General features: G+C 33.5%; 1 protein-coding gene and 1 pseudogene across 1 annotated transcript; one reads left to right on the top strand and one right to left on the bottom strand.

Annotated features, from left to right (window-relative positions):
• The first annotated feature begins 11,202 nt into the window (after positions 1-11,202).
• On the top strand, positions 11,203-15,845 carry LOC120142336 (annotated as a pseudogene).
• A 1,104-nt stretch (positions 15,846-16,949) lies between these two features.
• LOC120142367 (probable serine/threonine-protein kinase PBL17) lies at positions 16,950-20,973 on the bottom strand. The gene is made up of 6 exons (XM_039157073.1): positions 20,760-20,973; positions 19,271-19,575; positions 18,790-18,925; positions 17,863-17,999; positions 17,586-17,709; positions 16,950-17,489 (listed from the first exon to the last, which is right to left on the bottom strand). The coding sequence occupies exons 1-6, from the start codon at positions 20,833-20,835 to the stop codon at positions 16,972-16,974; spliced, it is 1,296 nt and encodes a 431-aa protein (XP_039013004.1). The 5' UTR covers positions 20,836-20,973; the 3' UTR covers positions 16,950-16,971.
• Positions 20,974-23,255: the final 2,282 nt, after the last annotated feature.

The following is a 23,255-nucleotide window of genomic DNA, read 5'->3' as shown; positions in this document are numbered from 1 at the left end:
TTTTTATACAATGTAAGGAGCACACTGAACTTTTTAACTCATTCTGTAAATTTTAATCTTTTCAGATAATAGCAAACTTGGCATCAGGAGGACCGACTACTCCTACTTTTGTATTACTGTATATCTCTATATGCCTTTCAATTATATTTTGGTGACATGTGTTTTGTTACCGTCTTGATATATATGTATTACCGATATTTTATTCCGTAAATATTTTATATGGTTTTCTGCGGTATTTGGATATGTGTATGTTTTATATAGTTTTCTGACATATGTATATGTATATATATTTAAATATGAAAAGAATCTCTGAATGCGATATGTGACCGTCTAGGTTCGGGTCTATCGTCTAGGTCAGGTCTAGGGGTTACAAAAACGTTTTATAATGTTCGGGAGATATTGTGTTAACCATTTTCCGTTAGTTGATATGTTTTTAAAAATTATTTATTATAAATATCAAATATAATAAAAATATATTATTTATTATAAAAACTTAATATTATTATTTTTAAAATATTATAATAATTTATTCAATATTATTTATGTCATTATTATTAAAATATTATTTCTACAAATTTATAAATAAAAATATTAAAATTAGTATATTATATTGAAATAAAAATATTATATTATGTTTTTTAAATTATTAATAAATACATTTGAAATATTTTTATTAAAATATTACTAGATTATTATATTAATATTAAATACATAAATAATACTATTCATTATTAATAATTAAATAACTTTTCTTTTATGAAATTAATAAATAATATAAATTTATTTATATTTTATTATATAATAAGAATATAATATCATATATTATTATAATATAAATGAGTATATTATTATAATATTAAAAATATTAATTAATATGTTTTAAATATTTTAATAATTAATATTTTTACTAAAATAATATTAAAATATTATATCAACATTAAATACATAAAATAATATTATTTTGAGTATTTGTACTTTAAAGTGAAAAGTTCAGAAAATGACTCAGGGTTAATTACCACATTCATACATGAACTATACCCAATTCTCAGTTTCATACATAAAGTTTAAAAATTCTTGATTAACTACATAATGTTTTCTACCATTAACAAATTCACCCAGTTTCGTCACGGAATATGACATGGAACCCTATAACCATGACATGTGGCACATTAAAAACATGTTTTTTTTTCATTTTTTTAGGTAAATTACACTTTTCGTCACTCAACTATCTTCTCACTCTTATTTTAGTCACTAAAGTTTAAATTTTTTTAATTTAATTATTAAACTATAGAATTGCTCTTGTTTTAATAATCGAATTTATTTTATTAATTTTTTATGACATGGCATCTATTAATAACTCAAATTTATTTTTTTAAATATTTTATTAATAACTCAAATTTATTTTAATAATATTTTAATAACTCAAAGTTTAAATTTCTTTTTATTTTAATGTATTTGCTTTAATATGTAACTAGAATTTGAAAATTTTCCCCAAATGGGTTGCAAGCTCTTTTTCTTTGCAAAACCCCCTCAAACCCTATCCCTAAATTATGGTTGTCGCAACGATTGTGAAGGGAAAACATATGGATTTCATGGTTTGGCCAAGTATTTCTATTTGACTGGTCGATGATTGTGCGTTGAGGATTTTCTTTATTTCAGAAAAGGAGCAAACTTGTTTGATAGTGGTAAAGACGAAGAGATTTATGAAATTATTGTAACAGATATTCCCGGAATTTGGTCAAGGTCAATGACCAAAGTAGCGACGCTCGTTGGTTGCCTTTGTAACCCCCTCAGGCCGATGCGGATAGCCTGATCCGATCCAGGGTGTCACATTAAGGCCACCGGAGTGACCCACTGTAAAATAGCGGAAAATTTAAAACTTTTATTAAAACATGTAACTCATAAAATGATTTATCAGTTTTCAGAAATAAAACAAGATTTTAGACTCGTATATAAAACAAAATACAATTTCATGCCCCCTAATCACTTGTTCCATACTCTGCAAACAACGCCGAAAGAACTCCCTTACTGAAGTCGATAGATGCATTGGTACAATTATTTTAACCTACAATATTGAGTAATAGAGTGAGCTTCGAAAAGCTCAGTAATACAGAACTACCAGATGATGCTGAAGAACGTGCATATACAGATCACATTATATTTCCTTATTGGTTTAGATATTTACAGATTTTTAGGCTGAGCTGAGATCCCATTGATATCTCAGATAGTAACAGATAATATTAAGTTCAAATGGAAATATTTCGGATGTCTAGGTTCAGGAGATTCAGAATAGGTTATCTAGTGTGTTCCCATAAAACCAGTGAAGAGATACATATCTTTTCTTTTTAAACAGTAGTAGTTTAAAAACATTTTTTTATTCAAAAACCATATTAATCCCTCCAACCAAACACTCCATAATGTGTAGGTTCCCCAGAACCATACACCCACCTACACACCAAGTAAGGACCTACCCTGAGCACAAAGCAGAGGAGCCTGCAGTAACGGTAACTTCCTCCAACAACACCCTCCCATAAAATGTTTATCAAAAATCATATTATTCCCTCCAACCGAACACTCCATAATGTGTAAGTTCCACATAACCTTATACCCACCTGCACTCCTAGTAAATTCCATGATTCCATAAATCAGGAACAATTCATATTTTCCAGTGAAAATAGGAAACCAGATAACACATTTCAAGTAAATTCCATTATTTCATAAATCATGTACAATTCATACTTTTCGATGAAAGCTGTAATCATAGATCACATACCATGTTGTCATGTCATAAACCAGTAAATCAATACTTTCGTTAAAACTCATTTCAGACATATAAAACTGTCATGTATTACATGTGGAACACACTAAAGGATCAAAATATTTATCAGATATTATTCAGAGATATTGGATAATCTTATGGGGCAGAGAAACACATATCTTTAGTTTACCGATAGAATGTCGGAATTTAGAATCACTATAGGAAGGGTTCAATAACTGACGGAATCATCAGTTATTTAGAATATGAATTATCAGGATCATATCTTATTCGGACATTTTTCAGAAGTTGTACATAATCAGAAGGGTATTCAGAATCCTTTACAACTATGTCGATTGATCGGATAATCAAACAACTTGAGACAAATAGCTCTCAGAGCAAATGCTTGTCGACTGGTCAATTCATTGTTCTTCCAGGGTATTTACTCATTAATACCACAAATTATTGTCCATAAATCATCTTTGGAATAATCGTTGAACAGATCTAAAGGAAACTAACAGATATTTCAATGCTCTTTATCTCATTTCCACGCTTCCATGATATCATGAAATGCGAACATACTTGATTTGTAGTTCATTACCAATAAGCACGTTATATCATGTATGATCATTAACGTTTCCAGACTCATCCAAATCACTTACTTAATCCTCAATCCTTGAGGTTACTTAATTCATTTAGCAGTCAAGTTCATTCTAGTTACTTCGGGGTTTTCCAGAGTAATTTGTACTTTTCTAAATTTCAGATACATATTGTACTCCCGCTCCGTTCAATTTGGTCTTCATGGTTGATTTGTCTAACGAATATCCCTTTCTTAATACAGAATGCGATCTATAATTGAGCTGAGCTGAATACTTCCAAAATTTTCATCGAACCAAACTTGAGAAGTTGAACATGCATTCAAGTGACTTCTATATCGTTCTGGTACTGATATAACACCAGCATTGGTTGCTCGGCTTAATATGTGATCCATAACTTTTAAGATCAGTACCACACCCATGTTTATTTGGATTCCTTAATTAATCCAAGACATCTACTTAGTCTAGGTCATAAGGGTATTTTGGTCATTTTGATGCTCAATGTTTTTCCATTTATTTCAAAGCTTGAGGATGTCCATTCATTCCTGGGCTTGGTGATATTCTTGAGTCATTTCTATTCCAGGGGTATTTTGGTTATTTTACAGATTCAGTGTATTTCAATCATTTCCTTCCGTCCGATCTTACTATTAAATTCAATCTTATCATTTATTTCAGTCCTTTCAAACAATTCTGACAACAGAACACCCCCGATAAATTGTTCTCCAGGTATTTACTCATAACTCGGATATTTTCGGGTCAAGTGCCTTCTCAGATTTTACAAACTGAATATCATGAATTTTCATGTACATAGATAGGATCTTAACAATTAAATCCGTAATTTATCGAGTTAAGTACAAATCCTCAAAGTACTTTCTCATTCCGGGTCAACTCGGACTATTTTTACCTTTCAAGGGCATTTTTGTAATTTCTTAACAAGATAATTTCGGTATTAACTCTTGACAAAAATAATATAATTTAGAGATCCTATGATTAATTGCTTTCTTGAACATTCTCTGATCTTGAAATGATTCCCTTAACAAACTTATAGTATTTTGCACAAACCCTCTTGAGTTTAAAATTTGATTATCCACATTTCCTAAGCAAAATTAGCATTTCTTATACACATAAAAAATTTTACCGGATCAATATGTCTTTTCAGAGTTATTAACCAACTTTCAGTGACAATTCTTGTCATCTTACAATATAAGGGTATTTTCGTAATTTTACTCAACCAGAGTATTCTCATAATTTATCATCCGAGTACCTTTAATATTTAACCTTTGTTGATATAAAATATAAATTATAAATCCAAGGCCGATTTATTTATCACTAATCACAAAACTTGTAATTTAATTATAACAATCCCTTAATCTCTTATATTAGTCATTCGATCCGTATTCAGTTATCGAATTTCTACTGCATTCATATCAAGTGTATAAATTAATTAAATACTCAAATGAGACCAAACATATTCATTCATGCATTTATTCATACCAACATGTTCCATAAAGCATGATAAGGTAGTAATGTATTACCTCGATTTCCGTTCTATACTGATCGACCATTTAAATTCTATTTGAACGTCCTCGATCCTTAATTCAACTTCCAATAATTCCACAGATGCATATCAACAGAAATTACATAAAAACGAAGCTTAATTTCAAAAAACTGATCGAATCGGGTGATAAATCAGTCAAAAATAGCTTATTGGGTTCGAGTTTGGTGAAACGGACCCAAAAAATGGATTTGGGACGTCAAAAAACATAAAATATGACTTTTCAAAAATTTTAACTTTTCGAAAATTTCGACTTTTCAGTCAAAGTCAACGGGTTTGACTGGCAATTTCAAGGCATTCGGGTCCGAATTTCGAAAAACGGACTGCATAATTGAACTCAGGACGTCGAAAAATGTCAGGATAGGTGTACCTAGAAAAAGTCAACGGTCGTTCAACGCCGGTCAACGGTCAACGCAGGTCAACAGTCAACAGTTTTACACAAATATCACCCTAACAGAAATTAATTACAAAATTAGCCACCTTTTAAAAATATTTACAAAACTAACACCCGAGTTTTACACAAATATCATCCTAACAGAAATTAATTACAAAATTAACACCCCCTACGTGCAATGGCGACACGTGCGGCGTGTGAACAGTGATACGGTGTCGGAAAAATTCCTATAAATTATTTTAAGGCATTTTGAGACACTTACCAAGCTTGTTAACAATTTTGAACGGCGGAGAGATCGATTCCGAAACATCGAAAACTTTGACTTTCTCACCCCTTCACACGCCGACGACAACGGAGAAACGGAGGACACCGGCAGACTCGGAACGATGCAAGGAACACGATGGTGCGGGAGGTGTCGAAAATGGGTGGCCGGATCGACGTGAATCGACGAAAAACCAACTGAAATCGAGTTAAAACCGATGATACTTCCAACTGAAATTAACGATGAACGACGACGATTCATGACGAAAGGTTTGAGGGGTTTTCTTCATCGGTCGACAACGAACACGATGGTGGTTTCGGTTCGTCGATTGGAGGTCGGATGGCGAGTAGATCAGAGTTGAAAGGAGAGTCAAAGGGGAGGGAAACTGGGAATGGGGTTTATTATTCATCCCAAAAGAAAAATGGTCAAATCATGAGTTTAGTCACTAAATTTCTTGCACTTTATAAAACGGTCTATCAACTTTAAAATTTTTCAATTTAATCCTCAATTTTCTTCCAAAATACCAAATTAAATTCAATACTTTATAATTCTAAAATTTAGCCCCTAAATTGGGGTGTTACAGCCTTGGCCTTTTCGAGCATTTGGTCAAGGTCCCGTCGGAGCTGATTAAAGAACACTGCTCCCAGACCCATACCCAACAGGTGCTCCAACGGATTTGCATTTCGAGTTTTCGATTTCGAATTCAAATTTTCTAGTCTAGGGTTTGAAATTAGGAACAAGATCAAATGCATAAATAAATAGGAAAAAAATGAAAGAAGGAAATCAATCGCACGTCGTATGTAAGGGAGCTTGCGGAGAGTGTTGGAGTACATTTAAGTGTCAAGTCCCAGTAATGCTCCGATCACTGTTGCGCTCACTGTCATCTCTTCCTCTTCTTCTCCTTTGGGCTTTACCTTCGCCTCCCTCTTCTTTGGTTGGAAAATCGACGGGAAAATAGAGATGGCAACTCATCTCAATGGCGTTGTCTGGTGGGTAAAATATTATCCACCCGTCGCGGATAGATAATAATTAAATTAAAAAAATTTAAACTTTAGTGACTAAAATAAGAATGAGAAGGTAGTTGAATGATGAATGATATAATTTACCTAAAAAATAAAAACATGTTTTTTAAGTGCCACGAGTCAATTTGTTATAGGTCAAAGGGTTCCACGTCATCTTCTGTGACGGAAATGGGTATACCCATTAACTGCAGAAAACAATATGTAGTTAATCGAGAAATTTTAAACTTTATGTATGAAACTGAAAAGCGGGTATAATTGATGTATGAATGGGGTAATTAACCCTTTCAAAAAAATACGAAGAGAATTATGTTGATCAGAAAAATATTTTACATTGCCTCTTTTCTGTGAACCAAACACCAAAAAATGATGAAATCATTTTCTAAAATACATTTTCCGTGAAATAAACATACTCTTAATTGATTCTTATTCTTTTGATATAAAACAATTTTATCCCTTCAACATTTGATCCTAGCTTCGTCCTACTTATAACCTTAGTAAACTACAATCTTTTGACATAAACTTTAGGATGTTTCACCTGATACACTAGAATCGATCGATAATTGATGACATAAATCATAAGAGGTTAAATAAATAGGGAAATAACTATTGATTTGTTGTTGCCTTGCTATTTATATATACAGGTCCTGGACGCGGAAAAGGAACTTGTGGATGAGTACAAAGATAAAGGTAAAGAAATGAGCATAACCGTAACAGGTTTTAGCTTAGGTGCAGCACTTGCAACGCTGACCGCAATGGACATAGTCACCAATGGATATAACAATTAACAAGCCACCCAAAGGTGAGCCGTTCATGGTCACAGTGTTTACGTTTGGCGGTCCACGCGTTGGAAACGTTGGTACACTTCGATGATTTTAAGAGAAATATATGATTATACTCTCGCTTTTATAAACTCTTCTCATAATTTTAAAATATTTGTTATTTAACTAATAAGTGTTATTAGTTCAAAATTATTTTACAGGCATGTTGTCAGTATTTATCATTCACCTAATCCCTTTCTTATTTTAAGGGAAATGCTAAAGTAAGAACTTTGTTGGATCAATTCGTTGGCTTCTAGCTTTGGCTTTCACTTAAATATTTCTATATATATGAACTATTTGTTATTTTTATAGATATTAGGATAAATTACATATTTAGTACCTAAATTATTAGTTTTGATCCATTTTAGTATCTCAACTTTCAATTTTTTCAAAACCATACCTAAAGTTTAGTTTTTGTTTTATTTTAGTAATCCCGTTCAAAATTTAACGTTAAGTTCTGAAAAAATTGAAAGATTAGGTAATAAAATGGTCCAAAAGTGATAGTTTAGGTACTAAAAGCGTTAAAATTTTAACGACATGGTACTAAAATGCAACAAAAACTAAACGTTAGATATGATTTTAAAAAAATTGAAAAATTTAGATACTAAAACATACCAAAACTGATAATTTAAGTATTAAATGTGTAGTTTAATTTTACTCTAGATATTAGTAGAACACTAATATTAATTACATTATAGTCAATTTATTTACTTTTAAATAATATAATTTTGTCAAGTCCTATTTTGAAAATGACAAAGTGACAACATTTTTATAAAATTATTTTTTGAAATTAAAAAATGCATCTCTCGTGATTATGTATATTTTTATTTATTAATCGTATGCAAAAACAATTAATTTATTATTCACAAAAGATTTGTGACTAATTTATAAACAAGACATGCCACTATGAAATTACACAATAGTGACTTTTCTTTCGTCACAAGATTTACTCTCGGTGTTTAATTTATGGGGTAAACTAAGTATTTAGTCACTCAACTATTAATTTGGTTATCTAACTATTTCTTTTTTCAAAATCATACATAATGTTATGTTTTGGTTCCATTTCGGTCATTTTCCGTTAAAAAGTTAATAATGATGTTGATGTGTCACCATCATTGTTAAGTTTTTAATGGTGGATTGCCAAAATAAAACATAAACTAAACGTTAGGTATGATTTTAAAAAATAAAGTTTAAGTACCAAAATGAAACAAAGTAATAGTTTAAGTATTAAACATATAGTTTACCGTTGATTTTCTTTTAGTTCCCCCAAATGAAATGTTCTAATAGTTAGATGACTTGTAGAATTGTTTACCCCAAAAAAGAAGATTCGAACGAAAAGAGAAAAGACAATTGAAGGCTTCGATAGGGAATAAGAATGGACATGAGACTCGAACTTAACGTATATTCAAGGCCATCTCTGTCATTATCAAGGTCGAAGCGGATATTAAAAAAGGGATCCATAAGCAATGGAGGCGTAAGTAATTAATTTTAAAACTAAACGATAAAAAAAACAATGAGCAAAACTTTTACATAATAATAATTTCACTAAAATTAAAAATTACATATTAGTCACTTGAACAATCTCATCCTCAAAGCATTCATTGAAGCAAATTCGTCAAAACAAATTATTCCTTGAAACAAATCATACAATTTATGCTCAAAACAATAAAATTTGTTAAATACATCATTCATAATAAAGAATTCTAATTTGATTAATTAAGGGAAGGAGTAGGAGCAATAAAACCTGATTTTGTGATTGAAATTATAAATTGATTATAGTGTTAATGTTGTAGATGCCAAAAGCCTCAATATTTTCTGCTCTAGGTCTCTAATTGTACCCTCAATATTTTCGGTAATTGTGTTGAAATTACAGCTGCACTTGAGAGAAAAGAAAGGGAGAAGGGGAAGATAAAATTGGTTGTCATCTTTGTGGGTTTAATTAGTAAGATTAAATAAAAAAAGGTTAACGCTAATAAAGATTTGAAGAAGTTTAAGAGTTAATTTGGGGAGAAGAAACTGAGAACTAAATGAAGTGAGAAAAATACTAAAAATGGGGTGGAGTCGTGAAGTTTAAATTAGTTGGCATTTATGTTTTTTTTTTTATTTTAATTTTCTATTTTTTAAAAGGTGGGGCCCCTCAAAGAGGGGGCCCGGAGTCATTACTTCGACTACTCCTGTTAGGAGTTGGGTCTGCATATTTTAAATAAAATAAATCAGTTAATTCGATTAACCTATCGAATCGAATTACCTAAAATTCATTAATTAATCTTCTTCTTTTAACCGTTAACTGAATCAAAACTTTTTTTAAGAAAATTTAACCGAATCAAACTAAGTTTGATTTATTGATCCATTAATCGAATTAACATAAATTTATAAATAATATATATTATATTAAATATTAAATATTTTTTATTTATTTGGTTAATTCAGTAGGTTAATTCGGTTAATTAACCGATTTTTGAACTGAATTAACAGATAATCGAAGTTTGAAAAAAACTATAAACCGTTAACTGACCAAAATTTTGATTGGGATGGTTAATTCGATTTTATCTGAATTATGAACACCCCTATGCAAAATAATTCTAAACTATAAAGTCAAATTTATTATGGATGATACATTTTTATCAAATCAGGTTAAATTAATTGAAAATATGACCCAACACGACTCATGCTTATTTGAAAGGCTTAATTATAAAATAAATGTCCAAACTATAGCGTTTTTCACAAATATGTGTCTAAACTTCTTTTTGAATGATTCAGGTGTCTAACGTTACAAACGTTATTACTTTATATGCTTGGGCCGTAAACTCTATTAATTTTCTTCATTAAATGACAAATCTCACATTCTAATAATTTTAAAAATTTATTTAAAAATTAAAAATTAAAAAACACAAAAAATTGAAATAGCCTCAAAACTTTAAAAACCCTCATTTCAACCCCTAAATTAAATCGTCGCCCTTTGCTATCAACGAAACTCCATTCGACCTCACCTCTCCAGTTATCATTAACCCTATGAAATGGCCAATTGACGATCAAATCGACGCTTTATATCCCGCAAACCCTAGGTTGAAAACCGTGATCGCACGCAATCCCGACGACCAATCTACAATAACTATGGTGACTATGACTAGGAAAATGGTAGAAACTATGTTGGCGACGGTGGTCGTGGCCGGAAAGGGTGACTATGGCAGGTTAGAGATTTAAAATTTTTAGGGATTTTTGTTTTTTTAATTTAAGAGAAATTATAATTTTTTTTATAAATATAATAATTTTTTAAAAAAATAAATTTTAAAATTATCAGAATATATCATTTATCTCTTAATAGATAAAATTAACAATAGTTACTATCCACTCTTAATAGATAAAATTAACAATAGTTACTATCCAAACACTTTAAACAGTAATATTTGTAACTTTAGGCGAATCATTAAAAAAAATAATTTAGACAATTATTAGTAAAATCAGTGTAGTTTGACCTTATTTTATAATTGAGTCTCTGGAAATATGCATTTGCCAAGAACACGTAGCGGAAATCAGGAGGTGACGAGGAAAGCGCTCCCCAAAATTCGAAAACACAAAGAGCATAGCGCGAAAACTGAAGCAAAGAACCACAATGCACGGAAACGCTCATTTGTAATTTGTGCAGACAAACGGGTAAGCTTTTTTTTTTTCTTGAAAATTACTGCTCTCAATTCACTCTGAGATTCGTGCCTGTTTTCCATTGTATTTGTTTGTTTTTTAAAATTAATGTATATTTTTTTAAATATTTAAATTTGATTTTGCATCTCTTGTAATTATTTTTCCAGTTTAATTAGCTTTGAAGCAGCTTCATTCGCTGATGTGCTGCTCTCCTGGGAGTAAGTTGCTACGAACTTCAATTTTTTTTTTGTTGCAGTAAAATGATGCTGATTTCGTCTTTTCAGCTTTGAATGTCCCGCATTTCGTTGTTTAGTAAGCCACTGAGCTGGGCTACTTTCTGTTTGTTGAACGAGAAAATCTAAGAAAGAGAGAGAAGCGGAATGGAAAATTTGAAATGCCTTCCGGGTTTGAATTTGAGATAGGGTCAGGTATTGTGATAGGGTATAGAGTTTTTTTTATATGTATATAAAAGGAGTTCCATATTTTTCCCATATTCACAAAGATTTTCACTATTCTAAGTAGAATGGAATTGAAAAATGGTCCTTACTTTTCAGGGTTTTCCGTTTTGTGATACTATTTCTTACTAGGTGAATGAATGAAATCTTGCATTTTTATTTTATTCTTTTTGCAAGTTCATGTTACAAGCAACGATGCTTCCTGTAAAACTCTTTTAACCCTGTGAAAATAGGTGGGTAGCCAATAACATGATGAAGGCACCAATGCAAAGGAAAGCCAAAGGACCCTCCAAGGTCAATTCACAACAGGTAGCTTTTGAGCTAAAATGTAAGGTGAATCTTGCGCTAAACAAGTTAGCCGATAGAGATACATATCAATTAGGAGCTGATGAGCTTGAGAAAACAACAGAGTGTTTAACCCCAGATAAGATTCCCCATTTTTGTCATGTATATTGGATACTGATTCAGGGCGGAAGAGTGCCGTTAGAAGGGAGTCCATCAGGTTGATGGCTACATTAGCTAGATTTCATCAGGGTCTAATTGTTCCATATCTAAGTAAGATGGTTGCTACCATTGTTAAGAGACTAAAGGACCCAGACTCGGTTGTGAGGGATACTTGTCATGAAACAATGGGTGTTTTGGCTTCAAAATTGAGTGATCACGAAGTTGATAATAATGGGGTTTTTATTATGTTGGTGAAGCCACTTTTTGAAGCATTAGGTGAACAAAATAAGCTTTGGCAATCAGGCTCAGCTTTGTGCTTGGCAAGGGTCATCGACAATACCCATGATCCTCCAGCTTCAATTTTGCAGCGGATGTTGAATCGGACTACAAAATTGCTCAAGAATCCACACTTATTGGCAAAATCATCAGTAATTGAGTTAAACAGAAGCATTATTCAGGTCAGTTTTAGGTTGGATGTGTAAGAAATGACACATAAGTTGCTGGCAATTCATGGAGTTGGTTTTATATGTTTCTCCTTCATTATCAATGTTTTCTGCTGATTGTTTGCTTAATTTATGGTAAAACATGCATTTAATTGTTCATTCCATGCTGGGGGTGCTACAACACAAAGTCTTCTAGCTGCAGCGATGGCTAGCATTCAAGATGCTCTTAAAAACAGTGACTGGACAACACGTAAAGCTGCTTCTATAGCATTGGGAGAGATTGCTTCTAGTGGGGCATCTTATTTGGGATCTTTCAGGGCTTCCAGCATCCGTTCCCTTGAGTCATGTCGTTTTGACTAGGTTAGAGTTTGTTAGGGTCCTTAGGGATTTTGACTCTAGAGGTTTTGCTTATGAATGGTTGTACCATATTATTTGGTGCTTGTCTCTTATAGGTCAAACCAGTTAGGGACACAGGACTGCATGCCCTTCAATACTGGAGAAGCGTTCCTGGGCCTGATAAATCTGAACCTTCTGAGGCAGGATCTTATGTACAAGGTTTAGGCTGGTGCTCTTTACTCTTATTTTGTACTCAACCCTTTGAAATTTGTTTCACATATCAGGTTTAGTTTTGGTGGCATTTGATTGTAATAAATCTTTCCTCATTAAATAGTTTCTGTAGCCGGATTAGAAATCTTATTTGGACTGAATATGATATGGTGACATTTTGTTTACCTCATTAGTCTCTTCCCTCTTCTTAATGCTCCTATTTGTTTATTTATACTTTCTGCAGAAAACTTCTGTGGAGGTGATTACAGTGATATCACCAGTAACAATGACTCTGGTTGGAAAGATGTCTCGAAGAAGAAAGTTACTATAAACTCAGCTATAAGAAGGGTGCCTGTCTGCTAGAAAGATGTCTCAGAATTATTTTCAAGACCCTCAACATTGCAAAGATGATGATTGGCATGTTGAAATTTCTGTTTCAGAGAAGCATAATGTTTCTTTACCAGATGTTCAGAATGAAGAATCTGAAGGGAGTACTGTCACCAAGATATTGGATAGATTGATGCCTGGCACTACAAGTTCACAAGATATAGGATATGAGTTTGTCCCGTGGATGAAAAACAAGAATGTTCTTCGGTGTCCAACCTTCTTAGTGATAACTTTGGGCCTAAGTTTGTAACTGTTTCTCGTGACCATATTACCGTGGGACAATGGCAGAAGTCCATGGGACGAAACCAGAGGATTGCGGGTGAAGAAATTAGTAATGAGGAGGAAGATGATGTGTGCTCTGGAAAAATTAGGGACTGCAGAAGTCTTGATTCAGCAGTCAATGAATCAAGTCCAGAAACCGTCTCGAAATTTTGTTCACGGATTGAGAATAATATTGTTGGCATTCAGAAACAACTTTTGGAGATTGACAGCAAGCAGTCCAACTTGATGGATCTTCTCCAGGTAAATCTCAATAGCTAAATGATATGCTTGTAATACTTTATGCATTCTAATACCATTCTAAGCCATAGGATGACCTTACGGTGCTGAGGGTTTTTGTGCATACAACCAAAATAAGATAAACAAAGATACCCACTGATATTGTCTCATACTATTCTGTCCTCGTTAATCCTAGGCACCAGGGAAAACTGAGTGATATATCTTATTTTCTTGATGTGTTTGAGTGTTTCGATTTTCTATTTTTACCTTTGAAAAAGTATTCTTCGAGTAATTGCTTGACAGCCAATATTAACTGTTTTCTTTCCAATAATGAATTATATTTTCTTTTAGGTATTTTCAACTGGTATAATGGATAGCATGTCCATGATACAGTCGAAGGTCTTAAGTTTAGAAAATGTTGTAGAACAAATGGTGCAAGACCTCCTGCAGAGAGGGAAGCATCCTGATTTAATGAATTCCAGACTTGAGAAGCAGTGCGCTGGTGCTTCATTTTCGAGGGTGCCTTCTTGTACTCCAAGGCCTTCTGTAGATATTTATAACAGACAATCTTCTTTGCTGTCAGTGAAGAATTCTGATGTTTGGGAGGAAAAAGTACTTGGTCCAAACAAGTCACCCAATTGTGCGAAGCAAGGTATGCAGATAAGGACTAATCATACTGTAAAATCTTGTAGAAATTCTACAGAGAATGATGTGCCCAAAAGCTCTAAGCAAAGTATGCAGATAAGGACTAATCATACTGTAAAGTCTTGTAGAAATTCTACAGAGAATGATGTGCCCAAAAGCTCTGGGCAGGGAGCACAAGGCATTGGCCAGATCAGAAAAAATGAAGCTGTCTCTACATGTTCTTCTGTTCCAACTATGAGTGGCAGACAGAAGTATACTGACAACAAAGATGGTCTATGGCAACATGTGAAAAGTCTTCTATGCCAAGGTGACTTAGACTCTGCATATGCAAAAGCTCTCTCTTCTGGTGATGAACTTGTCCTCGTTGAGCTTCTTGATAGAACTGGTCCTGTTCTAGAAAGATTATCCCAAAAGAATGTGTGCAGTATTCTCAATACTTTGGCATCGTACCTTCTGGAACAGAGATTTATGAACAGTGTTATTCCATGGTCGCAGCAGGCAAGTTACTGATCATACTTTTAGCCTATTATCAGACTCCCAATATACATGATTTATATATCACAATTTAGGGGATGATAGATTTCTATCTGTTTCCTTGGGATATATAATAGACCCCACAGATATTACCTTTGATATTGGTAAAGATATTCATGCATGTTTCCCGATCAGTATTGCCAAGCACTCTTGTTTTTCCAGTTGATTACCGAAGCGTTGTTAACTGTTACCGAAGCGTTGTTAACTGTGTCTGGTTGTCAAGGCTGAGGACTTGATGTTCATTTTTTTTCTATTCTCTCTAAATTTCCATCATTTTATTAGTTGTGCCTCTAATTTTTTTCGGTGTTTTTCCAGAAATACTATTTGTGGAGCTTCAAACTTCAATTTTAAACAAGTTCCTTCTCTTGGTTTAATATTAAACATATTACCTGACAAAAAATGTCTCTTGGTGTCTCAAACCAATTACAATGAGCTGAGTTACTGTAAGAAATATCATGAACCATCAAAGATGTTAATTTAACAATTGAGAGTTCAAATCAACATACATTGAAAAATCATAAAAGCTGTCTGATAGATAAGTGCTCTAATTCTTTGATATAATTTGAATGGTCTTATCTTGAGCCTAGTGGTTGTTTATCGCTCATTTTTTTTTATATAAAATCCCCATGTTTTCAAACAATAGTTTAACCATCTGTAATCTTTGTTTGTTAGGTGGTTGATTTGAGTGCTATCCATGGACCAAGTCTCCTAATTCCCTCTACTAAAGTGAGAAGGGAGATTTTATCTGCAATTCAGGAGGCAATGAACATGGAGCTTTCTAACCCTGCTGAAAGAAGAACGGTTACTCAGCTGGCAATAATGTTCCACCGAGAATGGGGTAAGGAAATATGATTGCACATGATTTCATTTATCACACTGGCTAATATCATTTACATTGCCAATTGAACTAGTACACCATTTTTTTTCTGCTTTTCTTAACATGAAAATGCCCATAGTTATGAACTTGTTGAACGAAAAATTCAGCATGGATCCAGACCATCGGAAGAAAAGCACTAGGCAGAACACGTTTCGTCTGTTGTCCCGACTGTTTTTGCTGTATAGAGGTCTATACCATGAAGTACTCTAAAATTTATCTGTACAGGTACTTTCTTCCTTTTACTGCAGTATTGCATGCGGACTGTTCGACTTGTTTATTTTTCCTTATGAGCTATTAGTTTGTTAAAGATGCTTCACACTCATTTCTGGTACATGTATATATCCTTTTCCAAAGAGCTAAATTGCCCTTATTGAAATAAAGATTGATTACTAAACGAAAGAGTTTTGTTAGCTATTAGGTTAGGACAAGTGGTAGATGTTAATGCATATGGTATAGAGCCAAACAAATTTATCACTTGATAAAGTGATACAAAGGTCTATTCGTCGATGACTTATGAACCCTAAAGTTCTTTCAAAGGCCTCTACCTTCTAAACCCGATGTCGGACTAGGATTTTTCAAAAACAATGGCCTGAAAGAATTTAATCCATGGCCAAAGATGTGAACCTTTCTTTTTCGTTCTCCTGATCCAGCTGTTGAATCGAGGCCAAACTTGAACTGTTTCTTTCCCTCTAGAGTCTAAACTAACATCTTGACCATTCAGTCTGGGCAGTAATTACAGATATCAATCTCATTAGCTATTATGTTAAAACCATTTTGCTTGCGAAAAAATTGGTGAGCAAAAATATAATAGAACAAAAGAATCATTTATTTCTTGAATTTGATACAAGAAGTTAAGAAAATAAATATAACAATAGGGATAATAATAAAAGAATGTGTGGATGCAAAACTTACTAGTGCAGCAGCAATGCCAGCATAAAGTGACTGGCCATTTGTGACCTGTACCTGCTTACCAATCTTCCCCACCGTTTCCAAAAGGAAAAGGCTTGAAAGGATGGGGCTAATGGGAAAAGATCCAGGCACCATTTAAGAACCAGTCGACACGTTCCACTGGGAATGGCTGAAACCAAACTTTATGCATCTTTAGATAATTTTAGCCACATTTTCAAAGTTATCTTCAGCGTCAGAATCCGAAGGCTCAAAAAGTTTAGTTTCTATGTGAGATTCACTTTGGCTTCTTCTTGCAGGTTGCATTCTTTGTTTGCATCTTTCTTTTTGAGTTGAACTTCTCGTGTGATTTCTCTTTCTCACAGGAGTCCGAGGGGACTTGTTGGGAGTTTTGTCATGGCTGACATCTTCTGTCTGATGTTTCTCGAGAAATTTGACCACTTGGCTCATCACAGGTCGGCCTTTCGGATTTTCGCTGAGGCATAAAAAAGCCAAATGGGCTACCTTCATTGCAGTTCTAGGTGAGTATTGACCTTCCATCTTAGGGTCTAAGATCTTAAAAAGTTTGTTGTTATGGTTCAAGAGTGGTCGAGACCAATCGACCAGGTTTTGTCCTCGGCTAAGCCCCCTCATGTCCATTACTCTTCTCCCAAGTAGCATCTCTAGTAACACTACTCCAAACCCGTAAACATCGTTCATCGCTGTTAAATGGCCTGTTCATTTCAATACTGCAACTCAGTTATATATTTGACACTTCTGACTATGGGGATGGTTTAATCCTCTGGGAAAAAAGCATTTATGTTACAAACCAGTCAAAATATATTCAGGAGCAGCGTAACCGTGTGTTCCCATCACTCGTGTTGAAACATGGGTTTGGTCTCCCATTGGTCCATCCTTTGCGAGTCCGAAATCCGACAGCTTTGCATTGAAGTCCTACATGTTTACATGCATTTTTAGTAATGAATACTTAAGCAAGCCCGTTTAGCAAGTCCAAAATATGGGTCAAACATTCTCGTGTCTGACACTCACAATCAAGTACGGGTTGAAACTAATGAAAGTGAATAACGATGGGAAACGATGAGTAACCTCATCGAGCAAGATGTTGGCCGTCTTGAAGTCGCGGTATATGACGGGTGTTTCGGCACCATGAAGGAAAGCAAGCCCTTTTGCCGCATCTAGAGCAATCTTCATTCTTTTCGACCAAGTCAATGTACAATCAGATCCTAACAACCAGCCATAATGAATAGGGTAAATAACAAAATGCAAAATGCTTTCAACCTTGGCATAATGGAAAACATCTCTGATATATATATATATACATAATGTATATGCCTTTTAGTATATGTTTTCCTAGTTCCCTTCGTTTTTGCTTGAACTTGATGCGAGTATCGATAGGCTTAATCTTTTCTATGTATTTGAGGGGTATGTTTTCATACTCATTCGTATCTGTCAGACTAGGGATGGGCACAAGACCTCAATCTGAAAAAGTTCCGACCAAATCTGACTCTATTGGGTTAGGTTTTTAAAAAAAAATTCAAGTTTATATTAGGGTTGGATTTAAGGTGAAAAATACCCAACTCGACTAAAAATAATGTAATTATATGTTATATATTTAAGTATAATTGTAATAATCTCTCTATATTATATTTTCAATTAGATTCTTATTTTTATTGAATAAAAGTAATATTTTTTATAAATATATTTATTTCGGGTCAGGTTTGGTCGGATTCGGGTTTTATCTCAAAAAGATAGGTTGGGTTGGGTCGGGTGAAATCACCCTAAACTGGGATCGGATAAGATTTCAGGTGGAGGGTGTATATTTTTCAAATCAGGTCAGGTTGGTTAAAAACCTGAGCCAACCCATCCCTAATACAGGCACTCTATACCTAATATTACTAACCAGTCACAAAATTAGAGGAATGACCGTATGCACATTATAAGTGGATGTAAAGACTAGTAATTCTTCGAGGAAGATATGGACATGTACTTAAAATTGTATTCTCTACAACTTACTGCGAAAGAGATGTCTTTCGACGCTCCCACTTGCCATGTATTCATAAACAAGCAACCGTTGGTCATCTTCACAACAATAGCCTATGAGCTTCACAAGATTTGGATGCCTGAGTTGCCCTAAGTAGTTCACTTCAGTCTGCAAACCAAATTTGTGCAAACAATCAGAATCATACTCAAATTCGAATGACAAAGTTCAAAATACCTAAACTTTAAAGTGACTTCACCTGACTTGACCCAACCTGTCTTTTTGAGATAAAACTCGAAACTAGCAATACCCTTTACCCTTTAGAAGACATTCATACCCGAGTTTGAGTAACATAGAACGAAACTTCGAAAAAAAAGTACTCTGACATTCACACCCGAGTCCGAATAACATAAAATGAAACTTTTTCGTAGGTTCTCGTATACTTAAATATAGTAAAAATAAAACAATAACACCTCAGATTAGAAGAATTAGTTTAGAATATGCAATGAGACTCACCAGCCATTCTCTATCCCCTTGGAACCCATCACGATTAAGCTCTTTAACGGCAACTGCTGTATATGGGAAACCAGGCCTCACATTCTCGTCTATGACTCCTTTATAAACGACCCCGAAACCCCCTTCACCGACGATATGGTCTGGCCGGAATTCCTTGGTAGCCAGTTTTGTCTCCTCATATGTGAAGATGCTAACATTGCTGTAACTGGGATTCTGCCGTAGATCTTTGAGATCCTTGACGGATGTCGAAGGAAATACGGTTTGAGTTTGAGTTTCATTTGATCTCTGCGTTGCTGGGATTCTTTCTGTTGGAAATGAAGTGGCATTAACATCAAGTCCTCGGTTCGAAGTTGTTGATTAAAGAAATATTGTACAAGCTAAAGGTCATTCTATCTCTTTACAATATGAAAGCATTCAAGCATGCAACCGATACAATTGTAATCGCAAGTGCTTAATCAAGGCCTTCTGGACATGATAATATTGGAAACATCAAAATTCATCATCGTTCGACAATTCTATACAGTTTACAAACAATAGGTCACACAAGGCACAATCGAATTTCAAACTCTATTCAATCGATTACTTCTCGTAATTCATATAGTTTCCGAAGCATGAAACCGATACGGTCATAAGAGCATTTAAATTAAGCATCGGTGAATATCATCGTTTCGGAACCATCGAAATTAATCCTCCTGGTTCTATTCAATTCTCAAAAGATCAGTTACACAAGGCACAATCAGAAATCATTCAAAGAGTCAGTTCGACAGGTTCAAGATTGTTCAAACCCTAATCAATCGACTAATTCTCTTGATTCATTCAGTTTTCTGCAAAAATATTCCATAACATATCAAAGTTTTCCACGCTGCAACTCTCCAGATGAACAACATTTCACAAATTCAGTTTTCTGCAAAAATATTCCATAACATATTCGAGTTGATGAGTTCTATTTTATAACTCAAACTTCATTTAAAAAAATTTCAAGTTGAGTCTATAAAATTTGAGTCGAGTTTGAATTTCTGTTTAAATTTAACTACTGATATTTATAATATTATGATAATATTTAATTGTAATTTAAATGGTTTTTTATAATCATATACGATACATATACATTTTTCATATTTTTTTGCATATACAATACACATATATCATACAGAATTGATAAACTCGACTCAAACTTGAAAATCAATCCATCAATTATTAAAATTTTTGTGTTATTAAAATTATATTTTATAATTCGACTTGAATTTGAATTTTTTTTATTCGAGTCGAGTTTTTTTCGATCGAATCGAAAAGATCAATTCTTTGAGTCGAATTTTCCTTACTCTCAAAACATGATTGAAACGAACAAATTCACAACAAACGGCCAAAAATTTGAGAAAAAAATTCTAAAAATCCAACAAACATGCAGCATAAGAAACAACCCCAAAACTTCAAATCAGACCCAAACAAACATCAAGAAAGAAAAAAGGGAAATGAAAATGAAACTAACCTGGACTCCTCTTGGGAGATTTGCCATGTTTACGTTGGCACGGCGTTTTCTCAGCGGTGCTACAACAAAGCCCCATTAATCAAAGAAACCCAAACCCTGAAAATCAATCTGAATTCGGATTTTAGCTCCCCAAAGCTTGAATATCGACATATATATGTGTATATATTTCACATGATAATATCATTCTATACATATATATATGGGTTTCTCAGTTGAATCTAAATGAAGAAAAACCTAAAGAGGGGTTAAAATCCGATGCGGGTAAGTTCGCATCACGGATGGGTCGTTGCCAAGGAACTGAACCGATCCAAAGATGGAACCATAAAAAGGAAGAAAAAACATCCAATTAAAAAGAAGAAAGATATCGACAATGGCTTTCGGATCGAATCCACGATTGGATTAACAGTTTCTCTTTTTTCTCTTTGGGGATTTTTTTTTCAGAGGCGTTGCCGCCATTGACGGCGAGCGATGCGCAGTTTACTCGTTCCAATCGAATGCGCGGGAGAATTTTTTAGTCCAGTTTTATCCATTTTTTTAGGATTTTAGATAAAATTTTCTTGTTTTAGGAAATGGGTAAAGTACACAAATAGTTTTATGACTATAGAGAGTTGTTGTTTTATCAAGTATCTTAATTATGAAAAGATATAAAGTGGTCCATCAACTATAGGGTGATGCTTAGGAATGTTAATTTAACTCAAATCCGATGGGTTTTGATCGACTCGACCTGATAGAGTCGATTTTTTTTAAATTGGGTTTGAGTCAGATCAGATTTTTTAAGGGGTGAGGTCGGGTCGGGTCGAGTCAGGTTCGGGTTGAGGGTAAAAAAACTTCGACACGATCCAACTCGAGGATAATAATGTAATTTTCTTAAAAAAATTATTATTATTTTAGTTAAATCCTTATTTTATATTGGGTCGGGTCGGGTTAGAGTTGGGTGGAAGATATATATATTTTTTAGGTCGGGTTTGGTGGAAGATATACATTTTTTGGGTCGGGTTGACCAAAAACCCGACCCGTTGCCATCCCTAGCTATTTTTTATTGAGTCTGTTGGGTTACTCGATTGACGGAATAGGCCAAGAGGGGGTGAATTGGCAATAAAAATTTCGGTGGAAACTTTTGCAGAAAATTGAAAAATATTTGCACAGCGATTTAGAGTGGTTCGACTTTCTTAACCAAAGTCTACGTCCACTACCTTAGCTATCATCGCTAAGGATTTTCCACAAATTCACTAATTTGTCTTTCTTTTGAGGACAAATAGTAACCTTACAAATCCCTCAAGAATTATATCCCAAATTCTTAATAACACTATCTCCCAAAGAGAACAATACAAATTTTGCAAACTTACAAGAAAATCCTCACAAGGAAAGATGTTTGCACAATTCTAGAACAAAGAAATAACACTCAAGAATAATACAATTGAGCACAATAAGTGTTCTTGAAAGCAAAGATGAATATTGAATGAAATAGGATTGAAAATTCTCAAACTTGAGGTTTGATGCTTTCTCTTTGATTCTTTCTTGATTCTTGTTTCTTGTTGTTTCTTGTGATTGATTAATGTCTTCTAAGCTTGTTTAAATACTCCTTGGATTATTTTTGAACTTTGGGGATTATTAGTGGAGTTAATAGAGTCGTTATTGTGTGAAAACAATTAATAAAAACAGTTCGGAGCGTGTGTGCATCGATACATAGTCAAGGTGCAACGATGCATAGTCAAGGTGCATCGATGCATCAAGTGTAAAATTCAAATATTTAGACCGTTGGAACACTTAGTGCATCGGTGCACTAAGGGTGCATCGATGCATAAAATGCATTCGAAATGGGGTGTGCATCGATGCATCAATGAGTCCATCGGTGCATCCCTTCACAAATTTGATTTTTTGCTCGTTTTTTGTTCGAAATACTTTGTGAAAATTGTTTCAAAAATATTTTAAGTATAAAACATAATTTTACACTTTAGTAAGGATTGAAATTAAACTTTGAAAGACTTGGAGTAATATTTTGATATTCGAATAATTGTATCGAATATACTTAGAAAATCATTTGTAAAATCTTAAAATTCATTTAACTTACTTTGTTATATCGAAACATCAAAATATTTTCAACAGAGTCCTCTAATTATTAAAAGTTACAAAATGGTCACTTGAATATTCATATATTCTAAACCCATATTTTTTTTCGTTACAAATTTGACAAGTTATTTGAGTTGCAAGTCAACCTGTTGACTAGAATATGATAAAATTTGATCTCATAATAGTTTGAGTGGTATTTTGTGGATCCATTCTCTATTTATATTATGTCGTCGAATAAATGTTTAAAACATTATGTGCCGAGTCAATGCTTGAAAGCAACGATGGTGCTAGTATATATCATTAAAATAAGATTTTATCATATCTCGATCGACATGTTAACATTCGGTTCAAGTGATCGTCAATTTCTTAGCAGATAAGGAAGAGTGTGGAACATATGAATAGTCAAATGACTATTTTATAACTTTT

Source organism: Hibiscus syriacus, unplaced genomic scaffold (assembly GCF_006381635.1).
Source record: "Hibiscus syriacus cultivar Baekdansim isolate YM2019G1 unplaced genomic scaffold, ASM638163v2 tig00110828_pilon, whole genome shotgun sequence".
NCBI lineage: Eukaryota > Viridiplantae > Streptophyta > Magnoliopsida > Malvales > Malvaceae > Hibiscus > Hibiscus syriacus.
The sequence above is the reverse complement of the archived record's forward strand: the minus strand, read 5'-3'. Positions and strand labels throughout refer to the sequence as shown.